Raw genomic sequence first — 26,754 nt, forward strand, 5'->3', positions numbered from 1 at the left:
AGTATGTTAGAAAAATCTCCAAGTTAGGAATGTCAGTCAGGAAAATGGAGATGGGACTGATCCCAATCTTCAAGGAAAAGGACCTTGAAACTCTTAACACAGCCTTAAAATCAACTGAACTTTGCCAATTTTTTTATGCTTGATGCATCCTGATAAGGATGGTCAGTGAAGCAGCACAGAATGGAACCTATAATTAGAAACTGATGATGACTTGGGACATAAACCTTTGCCACCTTAATGTTCAAACACTTTCTTCCTCTATATTGATCCAAGCCAAGATTAAATAGTCCATCATTAACCATAACGTTAAAGTCTGAAGTTCACTTAACACACAGCCAAAAGCACTGATTATTTTAAGACATGTTTGTAAGCCATTACCAAAGAGTAGGTTCAGGCTGGAGTCTTACTTTAGCAACAATATGGCAACCAGCGCTTTCACAAGATTTTGAAGTATTTATACAATAATCTTGCTTTTCCTTCAGATCAATAGCTCTGCTCTGATACTGACCATTACCATTTACAGACCAGAAATGCAAGGTAACTTTCAGTACTTGAGGAGAAACAAACACAGAAGGAATCATACCATGACTTAGAACACTTTCATCCAAAACATCAAGCATGGTTTCTTTATGGGGAGCAAGAATGCTTATTTGTTTACCTGATAATATAAACTATTGCACAACATGGTTATGGGTAAACTGAGGAGAATTTAAAGTGCAACTCTACAACACAATTTTCTTTTTTTTTAAAAAAAGGGCCTATCATGATTTTGAAACATTTTTTAAAGCTAATAATTAAGAGTCATGTATTACAACCTTCACTTACTACTGTCCATTCTTTTCCCTATCAGTAATAATTTTTCACAGTTCCTAACCCAATATTCACTGCTTGGATTTGTACATGCCCTTTATTTAGATAGCAGGCTTGCATTCAGACTCATTTGGAGGGATGGCTAATTGCAGCAGCATACCATTTCCCTCCTCCCCAAATCTGTGTACACATAGCAGAGAGTAAGTGAAAACTGCAAGTTTTACATAAATACTCACCACCTTTTGTATCATTATCCCAATCCCATGCTTCTATTATTAATGTGAACGATCTCTGAAAAGAAACAAGACACCAGTTAGATACAATAAAATAGTACTGCCACACAGACACAGTGATTTGCAATAAGCAGATACTGCTGCTACAAGAAAGCCAACTGAAAGCAGTTAAAAATTTCACTTCTCTGCTGTCATGTGAAAGCCCTTCAAGGCATCTTCTCAAAAGCATGAAATATAACAGCATTAAAAATTGTGGGGCAAAACATGCTAACAGCAAAACAAAAACATACCTCCCCCTCTCCCCCAACCAAGGACTGAATTCTTCTTCTTCTCCTCCTACTGCATCTAATGCTCAGCTTTGCTTAGCCACAGAAATCCTTTTAAGAAGCAGCCCTAAAACATTTGAATGAAGTGAGGGGTTCTGAACCATGGGAAACAGGATATTTATTAAGCAACTGAAGACCAAAAAAAGGAATAAAATCAGACCCATCCTTTAGGAAGCACATGAAAAATCAGTCTATAGAATAGATCTGTTTGCTATTTTCTAGAAAAATGTATCTAAAGAAGAAACATACAAAAATCTACCCTGCATCTATCAAGAATTTAGACTTTTCTCATGAAAGGGGTAGTGTGAAAAAAGGACCTGCAAAAGACACGGCAGAAACATAATTGTTAAAGGAAGCATACTTGGTACTATACTTCCCCATAAGGAAAGAGGAAAAGCATTATTTCAGACAGTTTTAAAATGATTTGGAAAAAACATGAAGGCTTTAGTTCGATAAAGCTAGGCTTCAGGCATTTTACTTGGGATTATGACCAAATATACAGGATAGATGTTGATATTCAAAAACTAAACTTATTTAGCAAAAAGTTTCCTTACACATACATGTAATGTTTACCTGTTTTAACAAGAGTAGCTGTCAAACCCTTCAGCTTTGATAGTTTCCAACTTGTCCAAGTTAACACCAAGATTCTCACATACATTTAAAACCGAGGAAAAAACCTCCAACAACAGAAAGAGTTAGTGCACCACTATCCTAAAACCCTTATGCATACATCTTTGTGCTTAGAGGCAAGCCACACCAAAAACTGAAGCTCTTTAAATACAGCAGAGCCAAGCCTTAATGTGCACAGAATTCACAGGCTAACAACCTATGAATTCACATGGACCTGGGGACATTGAACCAAGAAATTAAGAGCACCATTTTAGGAAGAGGATTATGTAAGAATTCGGCTATCTTTCATAGAGTGCTTAGAACTATTTTACTGTTGGTAAAGAGATGTATATTTTTACTTTGAGAAAACCCATAAGTGCTTTGTATGCCACTCGCCTCCCCACCAAGGAGAGTTGATCATAACACTGAAATCTCCCCATTTTAGAACAGCAGCAGCAACAGATCAGTGCAGCACCCTAAGCAGAAGGGCTTTTTGCCTGAGGTCCTTCATGACTGCAGCAAGGAATCAGTCTATTCAGAAGTGCACTTAACCGAGTGTGTATTTTTCTATTGCTTAGTTACGTTAACAAGTAAACCACAAACTATGCCTTTGAAAAATGTCTTCTGTACTTTCAGCTTCAGATGTATGCTAGGGAAGATGATATTCCATTATTACACTCAAGGAAGGAGGGAAAAAGGAAGCTCAGCAGTGACTATACTGGACAGCATACTTGAGCTGGAACTGTCTTTAGAAAAGGCCAACTGATAGAGATCAACTGAGAAAGCAAAGGCCTCTACTTCTAAGGTATGACAACATAGCACAACTCATAACTCCACAAATTTTTTGAAAACAAATGTTAGTTGAGCATTTCAGTAGCTTCACCCTCCAACTCCCTGCTCTCCCCTGCCACCCCAATCTCAGCATTTAGGGAAGCAGCATAGGATCCTACTGTATTCTGAAAACACTACCTGCCACCCCTCTCCTAAACTGCTACCTGAAAAATAAATGTAGAGTGAATCCTATCAGAAAATAGGTACTACACAGTATTGCTGAAATCTTATCTTCTGGCAACTGCAAGTCTCCTTTCTTTGTATCAAAATTAAGTGCTGACCTAGGCAGAATTCTGCAAATCAGTGCATGATCCAAAGCTCTGTTATCCACCTCTCCTGCTTTTAACAACTGATCTTCTAACATATCCCTCAGTTTTCCTGTGTTCCATTGATTTGTATTAGAAGTACAAAATTGTGCTCAAGTGCTTCCAGATGTCCACTTACTGATCTTATGAAAGTGCTGGTCTTTCCTACTGCAAATTGGCTGTTGCATCTGACTGCCCACACAGGCTAAGGCAGAAAAAAATTTAAGCTGGACTTGCTGTCTTAGGAAACAGATCAGTCAACTATGCCTTCCCGACATTCCAATTGAAAGCAGATTTGTATCTTTGCCCACGATGCTAGGGAATTTTTGTCAATCAAGAGAGTTCCACACGATGCACTGTTCCAGCATGCTCATGCTGAAAGGTATGAACGGGGATAAAGAAGCATTCTACCAATTTTAAGATGCTTAAAATAAGGAGCCCCATAGCTCCATGGTGGCAAATCTGACCATCTAAGCTGGCATAGACTCTGGAGTTGAAAATATCCCTCTCCTGCCTTATAGAAAATAGTATGTTACAAGCAACTATGACTCCGGCACACAGCTCTTCTTCCAAGATGTGGAACGACGGAATTTGTGGCCAAATAACTGATCTCTGCAGCCCGCACAGCTTGTGCTGCCTCCTGGTGGCAGGCAGGGCAAGGACATGGCTCTGCAAGCCCCAGGTTCCACAGGCCTGATCTCAAGCATTTGCTTTTACCATCCTCCCACTGGTGACCACCAAGAACTATAAGCCCATCTACAAAAAGCTTAAACATACACAACAAAGACAAGACCCAGACTATTAAATCCTTTCACTTACTGCCATCCCATAGCCTCACTTCCACACCGCTACTTATGGGCTAACGGGCTAGCACTTGGCCATTTACACATGAGCAAGCACATGGAGTGGAACATTTTAGGAAGGCTTGTAGTCACACTTGCAGATTAGAGATGTTATTCAAATGGCAGTAAACAGTATTGACAGACAAATGCATGTTTACTGGAAGATCAGTTTCAGCTGGGACAGTTCTCAGTTGTGCAACTTCCTGCTTTCTACTGACAGTTACACAGTCACCCTTAAAAACCCCTAACAGACAGTAAGAATGTAACCAGATGATAAACTGATTTTTGTGGCTATTCTACCTCTGGAGAAGACAGTTAAGATTACCAACACAACTTGTTACCTCTTCCTCACCTCCAGCTAGTCAATAACTTTGAAGAGGAATTCCTCTCCGTGGTAGCATGATGGATTGTCACACCGCAATTACTACACCTCAAAACTGGAAACAGATCCTTAAACTACTGGTTCAAAAACCCCCTCTCTCCCACCACCACAAGCATCAAGTCTTGCACTAGATCTGCTTAAATTCTTTAGAATTTTGCACGTTGCTTTAAGAGAACAGCTGAAAACTTAGAACGAAGCATCTGTGTTACTGAGTATATCCATGGTATGCTTCCCTGAGAGCTTTCCAGTTATTGCTTAACTATCAGAAACATTTGTTTGACTATCAAAAACATTTATTAGTGGAAATTTTAATATCCATACACTCACCCATACTGTAACCCTGCCCAATAACCAGAGTAAGAGCTATAGGCTGAATAACATAAATGGATATAAATTTTGAAGAATATTTTTAACTTATGTAATGGACATACCCATTTTATAAAAGCTCTACCATTGGTTTGCATTAGTCATCTCTGTACTTTTCAACGGCAAGTCTAACACAAGACAACCCAGCACATCTTTTGCTAGCACCAGCTGCAAGTAACTCTTCTGTAGCACAGATACTTACACCAGACAACGTCCATCTTAAATTGTGCATATGGAAAACAATTACAGAACTTGCATTAATTTAGCTCTTGTCCAGAATCTAATGTCTAGCCATACTGCAAATCATTAAACCCATCACATCATCCAGTGGTGTATTGGCTCTTTGATGTATCTTTAATAAGAACAGGCTAGCTTAAGAGCTATTTAAGGCAAGAAGGCTATTGATACAGATATAAGTGTGTTCAAGTTCCTGCATAAATCTAATAGAAAACTCTATATTTTCTAACATCTAACAAGTATCCTAAGAATGGCCCAAATTCATGAGTCTTTTACACATAAAACACACACACCACCACACCCGCATTTCTAACTTGCACAGAACTCTTGCCGTAGGCTGTATGACTAGCACCTCACAACAGCAGGACATGCACATTCCAGCCTGTTCTTATATATAAGAAAAGCTTTGTGAAGTAGTTATCTGTTATTCATTTAAACTAGTACTAGCAAAATATTTAGAAAATATTTTAAAAGTGACCATGGCACAGATTGGAGGGGGAGGGGATGGGGGTGAACATACAGCACTGAAAATAGATTCTACTGACTTTGGCATCTAGGTTTATCTTCCAGACAGAATTAAACACAAGACACCATTTGTGCTCATCAAATAAAAAACCAGAAGATGTTAAAGGCTACAAGTCAGAAGAGCATCAGCACACTTCTGCAGAAGAGCACAGATTTATGAAAGAACCATTTTGTAGGAGTTAACTAAACAGATATGCCAAGTAGTTTGGAAAGATACAAATTAAGCCTGTTTATCCTGGTGATGCTGCTTCAGTTGTGTTTTTTCTCAGGACTGGTGTTGACAAAAGCAACTTCAAAGCATTATTCCATTGTTTACACTAAACAAAACACTCCCCATACTATCCCAGCGACCTCCTTTCTGGGGAGAGGGGAAACAAGACCTGTAATATTGGTTTGGCATTGTCGTTTCATGAACTATTACTATTACCTTGATATTTGCAAATCAACACTCAAAAGGTGGGGTTTTTTTGGCAAACCAGACATGTCAGACTTTTCATCCCAAGAAAGATGATCAATCTGCTGACAGCATTTTCAGTCAGGTATAGAACTTATATTCTCCAACTCAAAGTCTGAAAAACGCAAAAAGTGAAGGTTGAGCTGAAATCAGTACTTGACTTTTTCTCCATCAATAACATGCTATTGTGTATTAAAATACTTTTATTCCAACAGACAAAGAATTATCAATTTCAAGTGAATAAAAGGACTGACTGGAGTTTCTACATGGGAAAAACCTTGGAAGAAATCAGAAGTTGGCTATGAAGTAGAAAAAAGCATGGCTCCTAAACAAATCCAGAGCCCATGTTCATCTTCCTGTTCCATACTCACACAGTAAACGCATGGTCTCATCACCAGTCAATACAGTTTCCTTTCAAACCTCAATCAAGGATAGGCAACATTTGTATTTGAACATTACAACCGTAAAAGCAGGTCGAAGAACAGCAGAATATCACTATTCTTATTAGTAGTCTAATTTTCTTAACTTCTGGAATAAGTCATCACCAATATTTCTTACAACCAAGTCCATTAAGTCTTGATCAGCACAGTCAACTCTCATACTCGGTTTCCCAGACAAGTGAGGCAAGCACAGGTCTGGGGGCTTCCCCCCCCCTTTTTTTTTTTTGCAGCACCTCTCCCCCTCCCCCAAGCAGCCTAAAAAGCTGACTTCAAGGCAAGCATATTCCATTTCCTTCCCCAGGAGCTCTGCAGCAAGTTCTTACAACTTCCTCATGAATAAACTAGAAGTGCAAAGGGAGTAAGGAAGAAATGAAGAAAGATTCTGAGAAGGTCCAGGACTCATCCTCAACACAGGTTTAAGGGCAGACAGATGGAACAAGCCTGCAGGTTGATCTTTTAGAAGCAGACATTATAATGGAGACCTTTACTGAAGGAAAAAAAGCTCCCTGGTTTGGGGGGGGGGGGGGGGGGGGAGGAAGGAGGCTGTTTTTTGAGACTTGAAGGATATTTCAGCCACACTCGCATGCAAGAACTTGTCTGCTGAAAGCAGAGGCCATTCCACCACACAAAATCATAAAGATGCCCATCCTCTAAACCCTCATTTTTCATCTGAGAAGTAAGCACCACTAGCATAGCAAGTCCTAAACACAAGCTTTCCCTTTGGAAACCAGGGCCAAACAATCCCATTTTGTCAGGAGTGCTGTGGAAGGCTGGGTTAGAGTACTGCAAACATCAGCAGCAGATAGCAGAAAGCAGTTGAGCAAGTTGAAGCCTTCTATTTGAGAGCAATTACTGCAGTTATACTCCTCTTGGCCCAGTCACAAAAGCAGGATGATGTTTACAAACTTTGGAGCCCTACTGTTGTGTGAGGGGAACTCTTTATGAACTAGCCCCACCTGACAATCTCTAGGAAGTCTGCAAAACTTTGGGGCAGAGTGGGGTATTTTTTGCCATGGTTAATAGCCAACAGGCTGGTATCTCCACCTTCATGAGTCTGAATGCTTCATTCCACTCCTCCCTCAAACTAAGCAAAGTCAAAACTGGAGGGGTGTGTATGTGTGTATGCATATGGGGGTGGTGGGGGAAATCTAGATGTCTAGACTATTAAGACTCATTTCATTGCAAAAGGAGCACAAATGAAAACAACAGGTGAATAAGTCAGAGCCAGTCTTGAAGTTAATATATCAAATTTAACACCCAGGTAGAGACTCACCTCCAGTTAAAGAAAATTACCCACCAACTAGGTGGAAGAATCCTACCAGCAACCAGCTGCATGCATCTAAAAGATAAAACAACTTCAAGGAGGGACTCAAAGAGGTATTACAACATCAATTTGGCAGTGCCCAGTGCTTTGTGAAACAGGAGCACAGTGTGCTTCTCTCCAAGAGGATCAAACTACTAGGTCATGACATACATTACCAGATGATATATCTGTAGGAAGATCTTCAAGTGAAGGTTTGAAGATAACTCTGATCCTGCTGCAATGGCAGAATGCAGCAGGAGCTTCTCGATATAAGGGGGTCTTGATGTATCATGGGACAACAAATGTTTTAGCTGTGGCATTCTAAAAATCATCTGAAGTCACATATTAGCCTGTAGAAACAACGACCCATTTTCAGGTATCTCACAAGAGACCAAAATGCCATGTGTCCGACTAGAGCTCCTCAAGGGAGGACATTAATGCAGTCACCAGAGACCACATACAGAGCAAAGAGCAAGCTCTCTGGAATTCCATCCACGTATGAGAAGCTAAACCAACAGAAGAAAGACTCCACAAGCTTCTCTTAATTTAGCACCCTAGACAGAAACTCAAAGCAAATCTCAGCCAATTCAACCTTGTGACAAATGACATCTTAGAGACGAGTATATGTTCCCAATACCTCTGTACTGGCCCTGACCTTTGATAGCACCCTCTGTCAGACAGCTGCTGCAGACAGAGTAGCAGCATCCTTGAGTGAATGGGAAGCATGCACCTAACAGTTTTCACAGACCCAGAAGCAAGTCATTAGCTTCTTATTTAGAAAAACTGCAGGAGATCTGACCCAGCAGTAGTCATGTCAGGACTTCATCTGAAGAAAAGCTCACCTGCTAGCTACTCTCAGCTCACAGGACACTAAGGTTCTAGAAGAGCCCATCCCTATTTTAAAGCAGTGCCTTTCACCATTACACACATAGCAGCAATGTTAGTCCTGTGGAATAGAAGTAATTCCTGCCTCTGCTTTTTATAGCTGTCTGCTACTCATCCCCACCCTACTCCATCCCCCCTCCCCTGATTCCAGCATATACACATCTCTGCTGTAATCGGGGAGATTAAGTTCCAACTCTGAAGTCCAAGCTGTCAACTGTGGTCACTTAAATTTGAACAAACACCATCAGATTGGCTTCCAAATAATTTGTTTTCCTTATGCTTCCAGAACTCAACAAAAAAATAAAACCCCAAACAATCAGTGAAGTCTTAGCTACTCAGGTACAAGGGCTCCTGTGATAACTCGCCTTTGCTGAGACTTTCCAGCAAGAAACAAGAAAAACATCGATGTTTAATACCAATACAAGCTATCATTACCACATTTACCAGTTTTGTTGAAACACTTCTATTTTACTGCAAATGCCTTCTGCCTGTGCCACCTCTAGGCATCTCCTGTGTACCACAAGTCTCAACAAAAGTATTGGTTTATAAAACTAATCAATACATCAAGGGTGACAGAATAATTTTATTTTTTTTTTTTGCCAACTGGCTGAGCAAGCACAATGCTCATTAAAAATAATAATCAATTTAATCTTAGGTGAATGATCAGTAACTACAATTTTACTCCAGTGACTAGAATAGTGGCATTCTAGGAGGTCTGGAAACCAGTTCTTAGACTAACATATACACATTTTAATCTTACAGATCATTTCTTTCTCTTTCCACAGTCTCTTTAAGAATTCTTTGTGCCAATTGTCATAACAGGCATACAGTATTTCAAATCTTGCCATTTAAACCTCCAACCTTGCTGAATGTAAACACATTTTCAGAGCGCCTCATATAATCCTGAGTTAATGACAATTGACTTCTTCTATGCAAATTTGTATTGATAAACAAGGTTTCACAAAACACATCTTGTGACCTGTCAATTCCATAAACAGTTACTCCTTCAATCCACCAAAGCCAGCTTGTTTCTTGCTAAGCAAGTTCCCTTCACAAGCTCAACACAATTTCTTTGATCCAGAGATCTGCTTCCCACCCTCATCCATGTCTTAACTACTTAACATTCAGAAGTCAGCTGGAAAGTGCACCCTGGCTAGAAAGGGAGGCTAGAGAACAGGGGGAAGAACAAGGAAAAAGACATTTATAATGTTATGCCACTGTGTGATTCTGTTACTGAAGGTGGAGGGAAGCAGTTCGGTTCCATTCTCCCTCCCCCAAGAGATGGGATTAATAGCATCCCCCAAGAGAGGAATGTTGGAAATCAAAGGTCCAGAGAAAGGCAACAAGAAGGAACAGAGAACCAAATTATTTTGATGAAAGGAATGAAAGACCTGGTCAAAACTCCGCAGCCTCGCAGAGAGACAACTGGAGTATGTGATAGAAGTCTACAAAGCTATAAAAAGCCCTGGGGATGGTTAGGAATAGATCATCCATTTTCTTGTTCTTGACAAGAACTAAGGGGCATCAAATTAAGCTAAAAGGAGCCATGGTCAGAAGAAAAGAAATAAAATAAGATGGCACTTCATGCAAAGCTTGGCAAAACATTACACAGGTTGCTTAAGGGCAAAGTGGTTTTAAGAGTTTTGTGGGTCCAAGGGCAGACTGGCACAAATACTTCAGAGACACCAATCACTAGTTCAGAAGTTCCCAGGTTGAAAACAAAGCTTGGAAGAATGAAAAGAAATTTTCCATAATCTTGGCCTTAGACTTCCATGAACATTTGCTTATGTTCCCCGAACTCTGGTTTCAATATGGGTGCTGTTCTGAAGCAAGTACTCCACTTTTTCTGATGGCTAACATTAAAAAAAGAGACTACTAAAAAAATTACACTGTAGAATCTTACAAACCTGCCCAAGCCATTAGTATCTATCCCAGGGTAATCAAAATTGTGACCAAGGAATGTTATAGGAGAAAAAGGGAAGGAGAAACAAAATCCAGTTCTGAATTAGATTTATAATTAAACCTCAGAACTCCTCTTTGAAAGCCGTGACAGAAGTTGTAATTGAAAATTCTAATCAAGATCCTCCTTTCTGCAATAGTGAAATGTCACATGAAATAAAATAATTGCAAAAATCACCAAACCATGTAATACAATACATGCATAGCAAGCCACGTACCTGTTGCAGCAGATGCAACAAATGCTATTCAGAAAAAAGACAAGCTGAGCTAAAGCTATTAATTGGGAGATCTTACTATTTGGAATAAAGGTTTAGAGGACTATAGGCTTCTGAAACTTCCCCTGAGGAAAATGCAATCCAGCCTTTTATGAGTGATTAAGTCATGTGACACAAAGCAGAACATACTGTCATCTAAGGCAAGATAAGAGAAATGCGGCAAGCATTTATCATTTATTAACTTACTGAAGATTGACAAGTGCCAAGCGAAATACTAAGCTTACTGATTTTATAGCAATTTTTCACACAAAAATTTGTCAGCATATTTGTGATAAAAGTCCTGGTTTAACTATAAGAAAACCAGTATTTGTCTTGGGGAAGACTAAACTGAGGTTTAAAAAAAATAACTAAATAATTACGCAATTCTTCTCCAAACTTCAGCTATTCTATTTACAGTCGTCAAAGCCAATCCCTACTGGCATCCATGTAACATAGATGAAGGCTGATGCTATTCCTAGTTACTCTTACTCCACTAAGAAATTGATTCTGCACTGTCTATATATGTCACCGAGCCAAGTATCACAGTTCCAGACAGACATGTTCTTCCACACTACCTGAAGCACAAGCAAGAAATGCCTCCCCCATTAAAAGCCAGACCTCTCAAGTCCCTCAGGAACCAGTCTAAGAAGGAAAAAAAAACAGCTTTCAAAGTATCACCTACATTCTCCAGGGGGAATTGGGGGAAGAATAGAATAGGAAGGGTGAAGATCAGGCTAGCATGACTGGCACAAAAGCTGTGAAAGCAAGAGCATCTGTGACAGTCTGGAAATACCAGCTAACAGGAAAGAAGTGTTAGAACTTTAAAGCTGTAAGGGGAAAAAAAAAACAAAAGAAAAGTCACAGACTTATTGCAGAAGTTTCCCTAACCTGACTGAACCACTTCAAATCTAACACTGCTACCTGTAAAACCTATCTTCAAATACTGTAAGGAATCCTTGTCATTACTCAAGATCCCAGACACAAACTACAGGAATAAGATCCAGTTTCTTCAGAGCAAGCCAGATTGATTGCCTAGATTTATAACAGATGCTCCTAGATACTCTGCATGGATACCTACAGTACTCCTGATAAAGGGAAACAGTAGATATATCCACTTAGCCCTTTGGGTCTGCCTCAGTAGCAATGTACCTGACAGTCACTATAGGCTCAGTCCAGGGCTCAGACACCACAGATTGAGAATTTGAGCCGAGATCAGAATCCTTAGTGACCTCAGGAAACACACTTTAGATGAAAAGGAACAGGGGTGGGAAAGCAGGAATTAAGACATCACAGGCCCTTCAGAGCCATACCTACTGAGGTAAACCTATTTCAGGTAAACTTTTTGATTTGAACTTTTGCACACTGTCCAGTAGGGAAAAAAACACCTTAAACATTTTGGTCAGTACCAACAGAAGACCTTCTCCTTCAGATCTCTAACAAGTCATGGGAAAAGACTTCCAGAAACTCACTATTGTTCAACAGTTCAGTAAAACTTCTTTTCTTCTATGCAAAGGAAGCCCACCCCACCACACACATTCCAATCTACAAAGAGCATGGCAGATTTTGGCTGCATCTTGGAGGTGATCCTTAGATCTGCTGGACAGAGCCCTAGAATCCCACAAAAAAGCTTTAGGCATGTGGAAAACAGGCCCCAAAAAGGACAGCTTCTCCCAACTGCCAGCTCTTCCACAGTTGCCAAAGCACTGCAATGCTCTGTTCATACATGACTGCTGTGGAAGAACAACTGACACTGTTAAGTACACAAAGATAAGTACACAAAGCAAAATCCACCTAAAACCAGAATCTTAACAAACCATCCTGCTCATCCCCTAGCTTTGTTTCAATAGCTGATCAGAGCTAATGATGAGTGCAGAACACGAAAGAGCAGTGCAACCAGCCAATACCAGTGCTCGAAAGCATTCAATCATCCTTCCTAATGCCACAGCTCCCCTCTACTAGTTAATTTACCTAACACATCTCTATACACTAAACCTTTACACAATCTGATTAAAAGTTAACCCGTCTTTAAATATCCTTTGATATAGGTGTTAATGTGCCTGTTCCAATGAGGTTTTCTGGAAAGCAGATTGGAATATAAAATAGCATCAACAAGCTTTCCTTCTATACCTTAGAAGAAATCAGATAGCAGAAAAGCCAATTACCAAAACAAAATTCTTTTAAATATAACAGCTACCAAAACAATAGAATTTGGTATGCTATACTACCACCATACAAAAAGAAGAGACAACATCCTGAGGGTAGTCAAACAAGTGCCACAGTTTGTATTGTACCTGTCTCTCAGATGGGAGAACATAGCGTAACCTCCCCAGATTTCATTTCTCTTTTTGACGGTTCTAGAGCAGAAGCAGCAGGAAGGAAACTGAAATGAACCCCACCTGCATCAACCCTACAAACCTGCTAGAACCTCAAACAATAGACTTCCCTTCCATCCTATTTGGGGAGAACAAAGGGTGTTGATTTTTAATTGAGATTAGAAAGTAAGATTAAATCAGAAGTTACAGACAAAAGAGCAGCAATTCCAGCAGATGTTTCTCTGCTAGCATCCGATTTCAGTGGACAAAAAGATAAGGTGGAAACCTACCAGAAAACACTGTTTTAGACAGAGGGTGACAGAATTAAGTTTCAATAGACATTCTGCCTGATCATTACACAGAAGGAAATAAACAAACTATTTACATCTTAGATAATTCCATGACTTTGCAGCTATTAAGATACAGTCCTTGCCACCATAGCTGAAGCTACTAGCAGTAGCGGTTTGCAGAAATCCACTGAGTTAATCCAATAGCAAAGAAGAGAAGAAAGTATTGATGAAATTAGATAACAGAGAAAAAAAGTCATTTGGAAAGAGACCTGTACAATACCATGCGGACAGCTGGGTACCATCTTAACATCATTTTATTAGTTTTAAACTGAAGCTTTCAGCCTTCCTACCACCTTTGAACTGTTTCAGACAAACTTGATATTAACCAAGTCTCCACATCCTACTCCTTTCCAAAAGTTTTGGAAGAAGTCCAAGATAAATTAAGCCCATTATATGTACACTTTCTTGTTGCATTAATGAAAGTGTAGCTAGATTGCCTCTTTTGAAGTGTATGTAACAACCATGAAGACCCATTAATGGTTAGTGCAAGACTTGTTTTATGCTAATATTTAGAATTCAAAGATGAACTAGTAATTAATACTGCTCTTTCCCCTCCCCTCCGCACTCCATGTGGCATGGATATTAGTGTCCTCTGGGCACTTCAAACCATGCATCATTATAATTTCAACTTGAAGTCAAGAGGGAATTAAACTAACTATGTAATAACATACTTTAATTATTGTTCTAAACACAGAACACCTGCATGCACTCTTTTGTATTGGAAATATGCATACTAAGAAGGTAGGCAAATATAAGAAAAACTAGATATGCCCCCAAGTTCTATGTATGCAACTTCCCCAGGAAGAGAGAGTAGTGTTTTAATCTTAATCCTTTTAAATAATGTTAGCTGTTGATAGCACTACAGTCTTTCCCTTTGTTTTTGAAAAACACAAATGCCTACAAAACCAATTCAAACTAATGAGCCTGGATGTCTTGCCCTAGGAAGAAGAGGCCCACGCTCAACTTCTGTTCCTAAGGGAGCACAGAAATCAGGGCAATGTTTTTTAAGTCCTCCACAACTCTCTCATCAGTCCTACCCAACTGAGTCAACTCTAGAGCTAGATGGGCAGCATCAGTCTCATTTGAAAGAGGACAGTGCGAGGCAAAGGCTTCCCTGGCCCACAGTGATGGCAATCGCTGACTGATCAAATGTTTGTATAACTTCAAACAAGATGCATCATTTTTCTCCAATGGTATTGGCTTCAAGCACAGGTATTGTCATAGGCCTTTCACCATAAGGAACACAAATGTCTAGGTTTTATTGCTACATGAGTTGCAAGACAGTTTCAGTCAATTTGAACTTCACATTCACACAAGAGACTTATCAAACAGATGACTGATTTCCTCACAGCTACTAACAAAAATGTCATTAATCCAGAAAAAGGGGAAAACGCACTTAAATTGTCCTTCATTTCAGCCCCAAACTGAACACCAGCTCAGTTTTGAATTTCTGCACGTGCTGAAGAGGCTGACAGGGAAACAGAAGAAAAACACCTTATTTCAACTTCACAGATAGCTCCTTACCTTCCCTTAAAAACTCCTCAGCTTTCTGAACCAGGACACTGCAGACACAACCAAAGCTATATCCGAATCTTGCTGTTCTTCATAAATTTACAGGAATAAGTTGTGCAGAAAAATAAGTCACCACTGTAAGAGGTGGTGCAAGTTCTTTCATGTAGATCAACACACGCAAGGAACTTGAATAAAGGATTAAACAAGGATTCCGCACACAGACATGCACACTTAGTTAAATACACGTGGGAGCACCAGAGTTTAGCTGTGAAAAAACTAAGTTTATAAACATGTTCCTGAAACAAATGCTTGTATCATATTCCAGCAGCAAGACTGAATCTTCTGAACAGTACTTTGTGGCTACAGTAAAACTTTATCACGTTTGCAGCACCAACCATTACGTTGTATTTAATTACTATTGAAAATGAACTGCTTACAGCAGCAAATAAACACAGCATACAACAGTATATGTAGCCTACAATTCCAAGGTACCTATTTGAATATATGACAACCAAGACTTGATCAATCCCACCATAACAAAGCAGCATCAGAACTTTAATATCAAATAATATCTTTCAGATTAATGTGAACTGGAGTGGATCTGGTATAGCTTTGTATTATTACAAATCAGACAAAATCCACAAATCGGCAGGCCTTTAGCAGGAAAGCTTTGTAACAAGTGTAGCAAGGTACAGGGAACAACCTCTGAAAGCAGGCACTTGCCCTGTAAATTTAGTCTAAGTGAGTGAATTAAGAGTGCTTCTCTATTTTTTTTCCCTTCTCCCGTTGACATGGATCTGGACGCTATGAAAGGGAGATTATCTCAGCAGGTCAACTTCATTTCATTGCTGACTCCTAGTTACTTCTCTGGTGGGTACCAATGTTACAGCTTTCCTCGTAAGGATGAATATCAATGGAGAACAGAATGAAGCCACATAAAGTAAGCTAACATTAAAAAAACATCGAAACTAATTCTACTAGTCCAAAGCTGGACTCGTAACTCAAGCATGTGTACTAGTGAATACTTTCCAGCTTCTTTAGTACTTCATTTGCCAATGACTCTTCCGCTGTTCTGTCTTCTCCAGACTCCTTGGCCAGCTGAAGTTTCACAGACTACCAAATCTTGAAAATTCATCCTAAGGGCTTAGGGAAAAATAAATTATCACTGATAGCAAGCTGCGACAAGTCAAGACTATCTTCTCCTGCCAGTTAAAGCTTATTTTATTTACCTTTCATTTGCGGTGATCTGGGAGTAGATATGAACAGCTTGAGAAGATCTGTGATATGCAACAGTTTGTTCTTCTGCCTAAGCCCTGTGACAATTATGTTCTGACAGTCCACAGTTTAAGTCCAGGACATGCAGTGTTAGAAAAAAGGGGTCTGAATTCTGGAAATCAACCTCTGAAGAATTGCCACCAGCTACGTTTGAGCAACCACTTTACCCTTCACCTCTTACAAAGCAGGAGGAGATGTGAAGTGACTACAAGCTATAAACCATACAACCCTGAAGTTATCACAGCTTAACAGCAAACATCAGAAGGCACTGTAGGAGCACTAAATATTTGACAACCAACATCTTAAGTGTGTATGCAAGTCTAAACATTTCAGTTTCTCTACTTCCTTCCCTTCCTCACTTTCTGATAGAAGCAAGAACTAGTCTGTGTGGATGAATCATGGAAACAATACTCTGTTCAACAAAGGTCTCCAACAGCCAAATACAACACTAAAACATTTTGGGCCTATATATAAACATATGGTTTAAATAACAGTTTATAACCAACACAGGAGGTGCTATCAGCTCATTGTTGTGTACAAAAAAAACAGTCATTAGTGAGGGGCAGCAGATGGTTATACTTGCTCTTAATAGTCCAAGTAAACATGGTCTGACTTCTAGACTTTGCTGATCACATGCAGCTAGTTACAGGAAAAACTCCATGTTGCGATATAAGGAAAAATCATGTTGTCATAACATAAAAGAGAATTAGAACTGTAAAAAGCACCCCCAAAAAATTTTTTTGTACGTGGTATAAAAGGAAGGAACTGCCACCAAATCTATTGAGCAGCAGCACAGGTTACCAGACCAGTGCTATTAAAATTGTCCTCAGTCAATAAGAAGAACAGTAAACGGTACCATGCCATGGTTTAACCCCAGCTGGCAACTAAGCACCACATATCTGCTTGCTCACTGCCCCCAGTAGGACAGGGTAGAGAATCAGAAAAGTAGAAGTGAGAAAACTCCTTGGTTGAGACAAAGACAGTTTAATAGGTAAAGCAAAAGCCGCACACACAAGCAAAGCAAAACAAGGAATTCATTCCCCACTTCCCATGGGCAGGCAGGTGTTCAGCCATCTCCAGGAAAGCAGGGCTCCATCATGCACAAGGGTGACTTGGGAAGACAAATGCCATCACTCTGAATGTCCCCTCCTTCTTCCCCCATCTTTGTATGCTGAGCATGACATCATATGGTCTGGAATATCCCTTTGGTCAGTTGGGGCCAGCTGTCCCAGCTGTGTCCCCTCCCAACTTCTTGTGCACCCCCAGCCTCCTCGCTGGTAGGGTGGGCTGAGAAGCAGAAAAGGCCTTGGCTCTGCGTAAGGACTGCTCAGCAATAACTAAAACATCCCTGTATTATCAACAGTTTTCAGCATAAATCCAAAGCATAGGCCCATACTAGTTACTATGAAGAAAATTAACTCTATCCCAGCCAAAATCAGCACATACCAAAAACTGCACACCCTAAAAAACTTCTACTCCAGTCTTGATTGGAGCAGATCAATAATTAAGGTACTTACATATTTCTGAACTTTCTGCTTAAAGCACATCAGTCAAGCCTTCCAAGTGTGAACATGCTCCCTAATTAGAACTTAAGTTCTCCAGGAGGAATCCCAGACCTTTAACACTAGAAGTGTAGATTGTGTTTTAAGGTAGACATTTCAACTTTACAATGCTATAAACAGAATTATACATATTCAGGGAAAAAAAGAGACTGAAAGAGTCCTATGTGATGTTTTAGGTTAACTACCAGCTCATATGATATTTCACTACAATTTGCATGTACAGAACTGCTTCAGAAGGAGTAAGGAAAGCTAGCTCTACCTGAAACTAGCATTTTCTACCAATTGTGGGATACTGCATCAATAGAAATATCGCCTACTCACTGAAAGTCCGGAAACATAAAATTTATCCAGTTTGAACGTTAGATGCTTGAAGTTACTTATGCTGGTATGTTCAGAGTACTAGAAAGCATAGGAGAGACTACAGACCTAGTGGACTATCTGGAAGTAGAAGAGGCATTGCTAGAACAGTTTAAGTGTAATAATAATCAGAAAGCAATGTACTGAACAAAAACCACCAGAACACATCCTGCTGGGAACAAAATATATATAATTAGGACTTTCAAGCCCAAAGCAGGACGTAAACAGATTGCAGTTTACGTACTAATATCCAGTCTTATCTCAGATTTAAAAAAAAAAACAAACCAAAAAAACTTCAGAGAATGAGCACCTGTGCATCTGTCCAAGGGGCATATAATTGGTTACTCAAGGACTATTAGGCTGTTTCTTAGCAACCTCTGCAAGCTCTAATCAAGTAAGACTAAGATTGTCATTTAGCCTTGAAATGCCTTGCCCCTTCCACGTAATACTGCATTCTAAGTGCTACTGAGGAGCAGTTGTTTCAACCACAGATAAAAAATCCATGTTTACTACGTGTTTCAGCTGAGAGTTCCTCTTAGCACTTGCTATCAGAGTATCTTCATGTCAAATATGCTTTTCACACTTTATTTAGTATCTGAAACAGCAATTAATAAAATAAACCTTGACATTTCCTCCTTTTTATACAAAATAAAGGCTAACTACAACTCTAAAAAAATGACCTTGGAAATAAAGTTTAATAAATGAGCATAAGCTATAGACCAACTCTTAAAACAAGATCTTAAAACAGTAAAACATTCTGCAAATGTAATTGCAAGAAAAAAATATCAAAAGCAGCAGTTGAGACATTTCAAGGAAATAGCAAGCATTTATCTCAGAGCTGGATGACATGTAAATCTGTGGTGATGCTGAAATGTATCCACGATGTTGCACACATTGGATTTCTAAAACCAAGTATCATTCAGCAAAACTCTGGTAAAAGACCAGGAAAAAAAAAGCCAAAAGAATAAAAGTAATTGAAAAATAAACTCATCTGTTCAGTCCTAGTCTAGCTTCATTGTTCATCTATAATATCAACAGACATATGATAGTCTCCACTTAAGACAGCAGTCTTAGTTTTACATAGAGTATTTTTCCTTATACAGTAAGCAAAGGCGCCAAAAGTCTATGGCTCCATCAGGTATGGCCACTCCTCCCTGACTCAAGATGATCTACACAAAAGCCATCACACAGCTCTCTCCAGCTTTCTGCCTCCTGACAGGTCTCCTTGGGTGTACAGCAGGGGAAGGCAGCAGGTCTAAGAGGGTCCCACCACCCCACGGGAGGCAAAAGTTCTGCAGGTGCCCAATATGACCTAGCACAGATGGTCTTAGCCATCTATACTGGTTCATTCCCCAACCCTGGGGGCAGGGGAAGGGGAAAGCAGTCAGGCTACATGTTCACCTCCTGCTCACACGACAGCTTGACATGCAGCTCAAAAGCCACCAACTGGATATGGCAGACAGTACTGCCAGTGGTCATCTCTGGCCAAAGACCAATCAATTTTAGACACCCACTAACCAGAAGCCAGAGCAGCTTTCTAGCAAGAAGCCCAAAGGCATATCACAGTGCTGAAGAGGAAGAGAATGATGGACTTACTGCCAAGGAACAGTAGCAACTATCCTTTGGGTAAGCATCTGGCTAAGCATTAAGGAGCCACAACCAATGCCAGTATACCCTTATTCCTCACTCCTTGAAGTAGCCTCTCTCCTTCCAAATTGCTGCTCCCAAGCTTCTTCCAGACCAGAGGATTACTAGCAGCTAGAATTGGAGGACCAAGGGAAAGTAAATTGATGTGCTACCAGGAAAGTGACCCTCCCTTTTAGTCCCTTCAGTAGGCTGAGAAGCTCTGAAATAGAACAAGCAATGCAAATAGGACCCACACAGAGTTGACAAAACATTGGACTTGTTTTCAGAAGAGGAGGGAGGGAAGCTTTCAGGCACAGAGTAATTTAAAGCTTCTGCAGGTGACTATACAATGCAATCATAGCTGCTTCATGAACTTAACAGAGTAGTTTCTAAAATATGTTCACAGCATGTATTTCAGAGCCAACACTCGCACCAAGAAACACATAGGAAAAACAAGTGAAGGAGTCAGACTACACAGAAAGGATGAATTCCACTCATCTCACCTACACATAGTGTGACTTGATAGCATTGCTCAAGTGGGGCCACACAACCACCAGCCCACAATGACAGCACAAACAAAAGTAATTTTAAAAGTTAAAAAAAAAATCATCATTTACCTTGCACATCTGTCTCAAACACAATCCTTCTCATAGAAGAAAAACTGTCATTAATCAATTGCCACAAAAACAGACTAAAAATGCACTACACCATTTTTGGCATTTTTTTCATGCAGAAAGCATAGCTGTTTCACATCATTTATTGTTTGACAGAAGCTTAATTTTTTGCAGCTTTTGTGCTGACAAACAGCGAACTCTAATAGTAACTCAAGGCAAGCTGGACTTATACAAGGAATACAAGCAGTAGCATCAAACACAGAAGGCAGCTTTTACAACACAAAGCTTCTCAACATCTACACCAACAGATTTCCTTGAACTTCACAGGATCACTCAGAAAGTCTACAATACAGTGGGAACACGGCCCAACCAGGCCAAACATCACAAGTCTGATATAAACACAACCAATTATGGTTTTACCCCAACCAACTACTACGTTAAAGATAAATCTGATTGTTTAAGATTAAAGCTACAAGTAGTCATGTCTTTAGCAGACCTTTCATATGCAGGTTGTTGGGGTTTTGTTTTGTTTTGGTTTTTTTTTGAGAAAATAGTGTTTGAAACATCTTCAAACAGCCCAAAGACAGTGCTCTGAAGCCTCCATCACATTGCGGTGAATCAAACATGCTGTTTCTACCTTGCCCTCTTCTCTAGCTCACATCCTCTAGTGTGAGAGTAATCCTGACTACTTCAATACCTATTCCATTTTCAGACAAAGATTTAATGCCTGCACCAGCTGTGTGGCTAAGAGTATAGCACTTCACTGATAGGCTGGCTGCAGCACCTTCTGGAATAAAGATTAGAAAGTTGACAAGAGGTGTCTAAGCATACCACTCTCAGTGTCTGGGAGGTAAGGTTATTTGTCTGCAAGTTTTGAGTTCAGCCAGTGTTTCTAATAAATAAGTGTTTATTTAAGGAAACTTTCAAGGAGTATAAATAGAAGTGTTCTTTACTATCTGACCATCTCTGTGACATTCAACCCCCCCACCAGAACTTTAAGGTATAAAAGCTTAAATAGTTAGCAGAATACTGTCCTCTGAGGCGTATTTATTTCAAAGACTTAAGAAATTCTAGATTTAGTGACATCAATGTATGAAAGATTAAAAGTGCAAATAACATTTCTGCTTAAAATTAGAAGACAGATTTTCTATAGTTACATGAAACTTAAGTCTTTAGGCTTTCTATTCTGGGCAAGCTGCAAATAGTTGCTGGCACACACAGCATGCCAATAATAAATCCCTTTTTCAAAGAGTGATTCTGAAGTGCTCACCATTAAGGCCTTGATTCTTTTTTAGAGGTGACACCTGCAGCTGCTATTGAAATCAACTGGAGTTGTCACTACCCAGCATGGCTAAAGTCAGTCTCTAAAAATTTTAATCACCTGACTATCTTCTTTTACAAAAGAGTATAACAAAACCTGCAAGCTACTCTTTGCATTTGTGTAACATGAAACTAAAGGGATATCATTTGAATAATAAACCATTCCCCCAACCTCAACCTTTCATTTCTGATCAAAAAAGTTTGAAGGCAAATACAGTACTGAGCAGGTGAAAGCATAGAATTCCCTGATCTACTTCCCCAAGACTGAGGAAACATGGATCCATGTTTTCTGATCCACAATACATCTGTCCATGAATTGCAACAGGGATGGGAAGGCTTTATGAGCACAAGGGCTGCAGGTGTTTTGTCAAAATAAGAAACAGTTTGGCATGCTAGTTACCACAGCAGCCCTAGCATCTACTGACAAGCCAATCAGGTAGAGTTAGTAAGCAAGCAGCAAGCTTGGGGCAGGGGGGAAAAAAGTGGTCAAGTATTAAAAAGGAAGCTTTGTGCTATCAGCAGAGCCTTCCACCTGGGGAAAAGAGTTAGGCTGCTGGCAAATAAGACATTAAACATTTATGTAGTTCATCAATATATGGCTATCAACTACATTATTTTTTCCATGCTGACCTCCTCTGCTAACAAGGTGTGATGCATGAACATTATAACCCATCACTGTACAAGGTGAATTTTACATTTTGGCATGAGGTCTTGCTCTCACTTCTTATTGCCGCCCTCAGGCCTTGCTTGGGACCGTGTGTTTGCATGCAATTTTGTTTTTTAAAAAGGGAGTTTCAATGGAGCAAAGAACAACTATTTAGAGGTAAAGCTTGCTACGTATCTTGCACTTGAGGATGCTTCATTTGTGAACTTCTGATCTTTTTCATGAGAAAAGTTTACATACTGTTCCTCAGGTACAACTGTGGACAAGCACCTTTTTCAGTGCTAAATGGCCTAACTTTAATCTGCTTAATTTAAGCATATCTGTCACGATGGGCTGTCATTCAAGCTGACAGGATGCATGTTTACCCTACCAGGGAGCAGAGAGTAATCTAATCCAGGATGTTTTCATTACAAAGCCTCAAGATCCTGATCAGAGAGTAGTGATGGCTGTGTTAAGACAGAAGGTAGACCAACTGTAGATCTACCAGCCAAACAAAAATAGACAAGAACATTTCCGACAGTCAGGCTATCTAGTTCCCTACAGGCACCAAGGATCCCAGATAACATGCTTCAGGGCTAGATGCCTTCCAGGGCCTAACCGCCTTCAGTTTTCAAATTAGAAGGATTGATAGAGCTTGATGCAGAATTCTATAGTGAAGTAGACAACATCTGAAAGTGCCAAGCAGAACACTGTACCCATTAAGTAATAAAAGCTATAAAGTCAAGTATTCCTCCTCAGGTTTTGGTGGGGGATGAGAGGGGTGCTCTCTAAGAAATTCATTATTTACTGCTGCAGCCAAGTTACCCTCTCAACAGCTCTACATATTTGATGGTTCATACTCCTGTGTATGTTTTAGATCAAGATGAACCCTTCCAGGTATTTGGATGAGACTCACATATGGACTGCACATGGATTAAACTCACACAGAGTCTGGATATTCAGTGTATATACTTTCACACATTTTTATCTACCTGAAAGTTAACAATACTTTGGAAGTTTAGAGAGAGGTGCTACAATCACACCCTAAATAGGAAAAACTTAAGATCAGTGCTTACAAAAACAATAAATTAGTTGCCCACATTCTAGTGTGGAAGGTACCCCCTACCCAAGCAAGTTGCCGAGGGCTGCCTGAACCTCTACTACCCCTTCTTCAGATAGGTACACAGAGTCCTAGCAGAGCACCAAGGAAAGAGAAGTGAAATTGCTTGTTTCTGCTACTTATCCCCAAGGCCCTGAACTCTGAAGTTCACCTGTGGCATTCAGAGTACAGTGTACTCGCATGTATACTGCACTGTCAGTCACACTAGAATCTCAAAAACAGAGGGGCTGAAAGGAGATAATGATGCATACTGTAATACATGATTTCAACATCCACAACTAGTCAGAACAATTCTTCCATATGACTAATTAACTGAAGTAATGGATGCCATACCAATATTTATGGTGCAGAAAAAGCTGTGAATTCCCCGAGGGAAGGAACAGGGTGGAGGGAAAAACCACACACACACAACTCCATTTCATGCCATCTTGCAAAGGAGTATGAAAAATGGTTCCACATAACCCATCACAGCAGCATGCCTGTAACATTAAAACATCGTCTTCAGAAGCAGCCTTCAATTAAACCCAAATCTAAAACTCTGCCAGTAACCTAACTGTTATTGATAAATATTGCCGTGCAAGGTATTTCTGAAGCTTCAGCGTCTGAACAAAGAGCTTTGTGCTAGGAAAAAAAAAAAATGCTCAAGACCAATGAGCCTAAACTGTGTAAGTGATCAGAATCGATTCTCCAAAACTACTTGAATTCTTCTGTCTTTTTTGTTTTACAAGTTGCACATAAATTTTAGTTGCATCATTTGTTTGTTAACAATCCCAAATGAGCATTAAGCTTCAAGTTTTACAGCAGGAGGCAAAGAAAAAAAATGTGAGGTAGGTGGGTGAAGAAGACAGCTGTATTGTTCTAGCTGTTCCTCAGCCTCTCCCACTGCCAGATTTCTGTGGATGATGTATCCCAAGGTAGCAATTTTAAGAACTTTTTGGCAATATCCCAAGCTCCTCTTGCAAATCAGAGATCAGACTAATGATATTAAAAAAAGACAGGAAATAGGAATAAACTGGATAAATGACACTGTATCAAACAGTGGAAATCACTGAACTCTGGTACTGCAGCTTTACAGAAGAGACACTTGTCCAAATCTCACCATAAAATTTTACTATGTAAAATTAAAAAAGAAAAAAAAAATCAGGATAACAAAACCAAGGCCAAAAACCACCTTTCAAGATACTACTTGCCTTACAGCTACTGGTAGCTCAGGACACTGCAATATCAAACAGACATCAAGAAAACCTCCCTCGAGCAATTTATACATTAATACGTTAGTCTCCTTAAGCAAGGGAGTTACCATTAAGATGAGGTTCAGTAAGAAGCCCACATATACCAATGCTGGCTGTCATTAGGGTTGGATTTCTCAGTCTTAAAAATCTAATCTAGAACTACTGAAATAAGTCCTTTGCTCACTCCAAATTTGTTTCATAAGTGAAAGACACAATTTCTGATTCTCTTCAGTGTTATCCCTTCCCAGCATATTCAGTAAAGGAACACTCGTTTCATTACTGTTGCATAGCAAAAAAACCCCAGGTCATATGAAAAGACTATGTCCGTATTGTTGTTTCTTGTTTGCAAACTTGAGTAGAGAGAGAGTATTATTTGAGAATAATTTTGAAATTACCCCAAAGAGTTGAAACCTAACCCAGGAACTCAATCTACTTAAAAACCCCTTGTGTTAAACTAGTACTACAATTAAGCCTCTCCTTGCAGACTCTATACAGCTTATGTACAGTTGTGACAAAGATGCTGCGTTCCCCACCAACAGACTGAATGTCCAGAGTTCAAGACGTAACTACAACATACAGGAGGGACTTCTTTCCGTAAGCGCATCCACGGACTGCAATACAGGGACTGTTTTTAAAAGTACAACTACTCCACAACTTATTTTTAGAATCGAGGGTGGGCAGGGAGAATATTCTGTAAACCTTCCAAAAATCAGCCGGCCGCCCACTAAACTGCAGTAGCACTGTTTAAATAAGTTACAGGCTGCTTTGCAACAGCTGCAAAAAAACAGCGGAAAGACAGACCAAAGACTTCAAGTCCTTTAAAACGCTGGAGGCAAGGATATAAGAAACAGCAGCAGGCACAGTACTACATGCTAGAGACGCTGTGGTAATTTACCTGCAAGAGGTAGGTCAAACAGGCTTTTCTTAAGACTTGATGAGCATAGAACAACAATATCCGGCAGCTGCAAGGTAGGAATGTGCTTATTCCAACAGAGAAAAACCAAAGAAGGCTGGGCTTAGGGACCTGCATTGTAAGGATTATCAAGCTCTCCTCTTGTTTCAAGTAGCAATGCTAGAAACTGGCAAAATAAAAGCATGAGTTAAGTTGCCTTTACTCCCTCATGCAGATAACATACGAAGTTTGAGGTGCTAATGTTACTGAAATCTCCTACCGAAGAGTTTATGATTTCATCAAGCCTGTATTAAACGGTCAATAAAGAGGAGAAAGACTCTTAATTTTCCCTTTGATCTTATAACTTAAAAGCAGAGTTCCAAATACCCTGTTTTTATGGTATTGGCTATACCTGCTAACAGGAACCTCTCCGCATTCAACAGGTTACAGGACTAATAAAGGCAAACCACCCCAACTTGGCAACCAGAACGTAAATGCCTCTGTGCAGAGAAATTTATCGGTTGTACCACTTTTTTAGCCATCTAAGTCCAGTAAAACTCCTACTTTCAAACAGCAGTCAGTTCTTAATTTGAGGTAGGTGACCATCAGGCTGGAAGGCCCCTGGCAGCACAGAAAGTTAAGAGATTTACATGGACTAGTTTCCTTCAGCACAAAACACAAGCAAGCAGTTTTGCCCCTGACCATTCCTAGCAGCGGTTTTCCAAGTGACAAAGATCCCGCGAGGTACGTATCTCAAGAGGTCGGTGAGGGCCATTTCATCTGTTAGTCACCAGGTGCCAAACCCGATCTGCAGGTACCGGGGCTTCCGATACTCATCTCCCTCCCGAGCTAGGGCACCGCACCATCCCCATTCCTCAGCGCCTCACAGCTTGCCAGCTTCCACCCCGTGGCCCACTTGGAAGGGCCGAGAGCAACAGCTGTGAAACTCCCGGCAGGATCCTACCTGCCTGCAGACGGGCAGGAAGCCCGGCCTTTCCTCCCGCCCCAGCACCGGCCCCTCTCCGAACCCCGCGCCCCCGAAAAGCAGAAGGACGGGGACGGGCCTTGGCCTGCGGCCCCCGCGGATGCGGCCCCTGGGCCGGGCGCCGCACGGGGAGGTGGGGGCTGAGGGAACGGATTGAGGGGGGGGTGTCACAGAAAAACCCCGAGATCCCGAG

General features: G+C 40.3%; 1 protein-coding gene across 1 annotated transcript in view; it reads right to left on the reverse strand.

The window, feature by feature from the left end:
* JAG2 (jagged 2) overlaps positions 1–26,754 on the reverse strand; it is a 90,881-nt gene that overhangs the window by 42,667 nt on the left and 21,460 nt on the right. Inside the window, exon 7 of the mRNA XM_010584184.1 lies at positions 1,047–1,101. Within this exon, the coding sequence (XP_010582486.1) occupies positions 1,047–1,101 (55 nt within the window). The remainder of the gene's footprint in view (positions 1–1,046; positions 1,102–26,754) is intronic.

The sequence above is a fragment of the Haliaeetus leucocephalus genome, unplaced genomic scaffold (assembly GCF_000737465.1).
Source record: "Haliaeetus leucocephalus isolate CR32 unplaced genomic scaffold, Haliaeetus_leucocephalus-4.0 Scaffold944, whole genome shotgun sequence".
In the NCBI taxonomy this organism is placed as follows: domain Eukaryota; kingdom Metazoa; phylum Chordata; class Aves; order Accipitriformes; family Accipitridae; genus Haliaeetus; species Haliaeetus leucocephalus.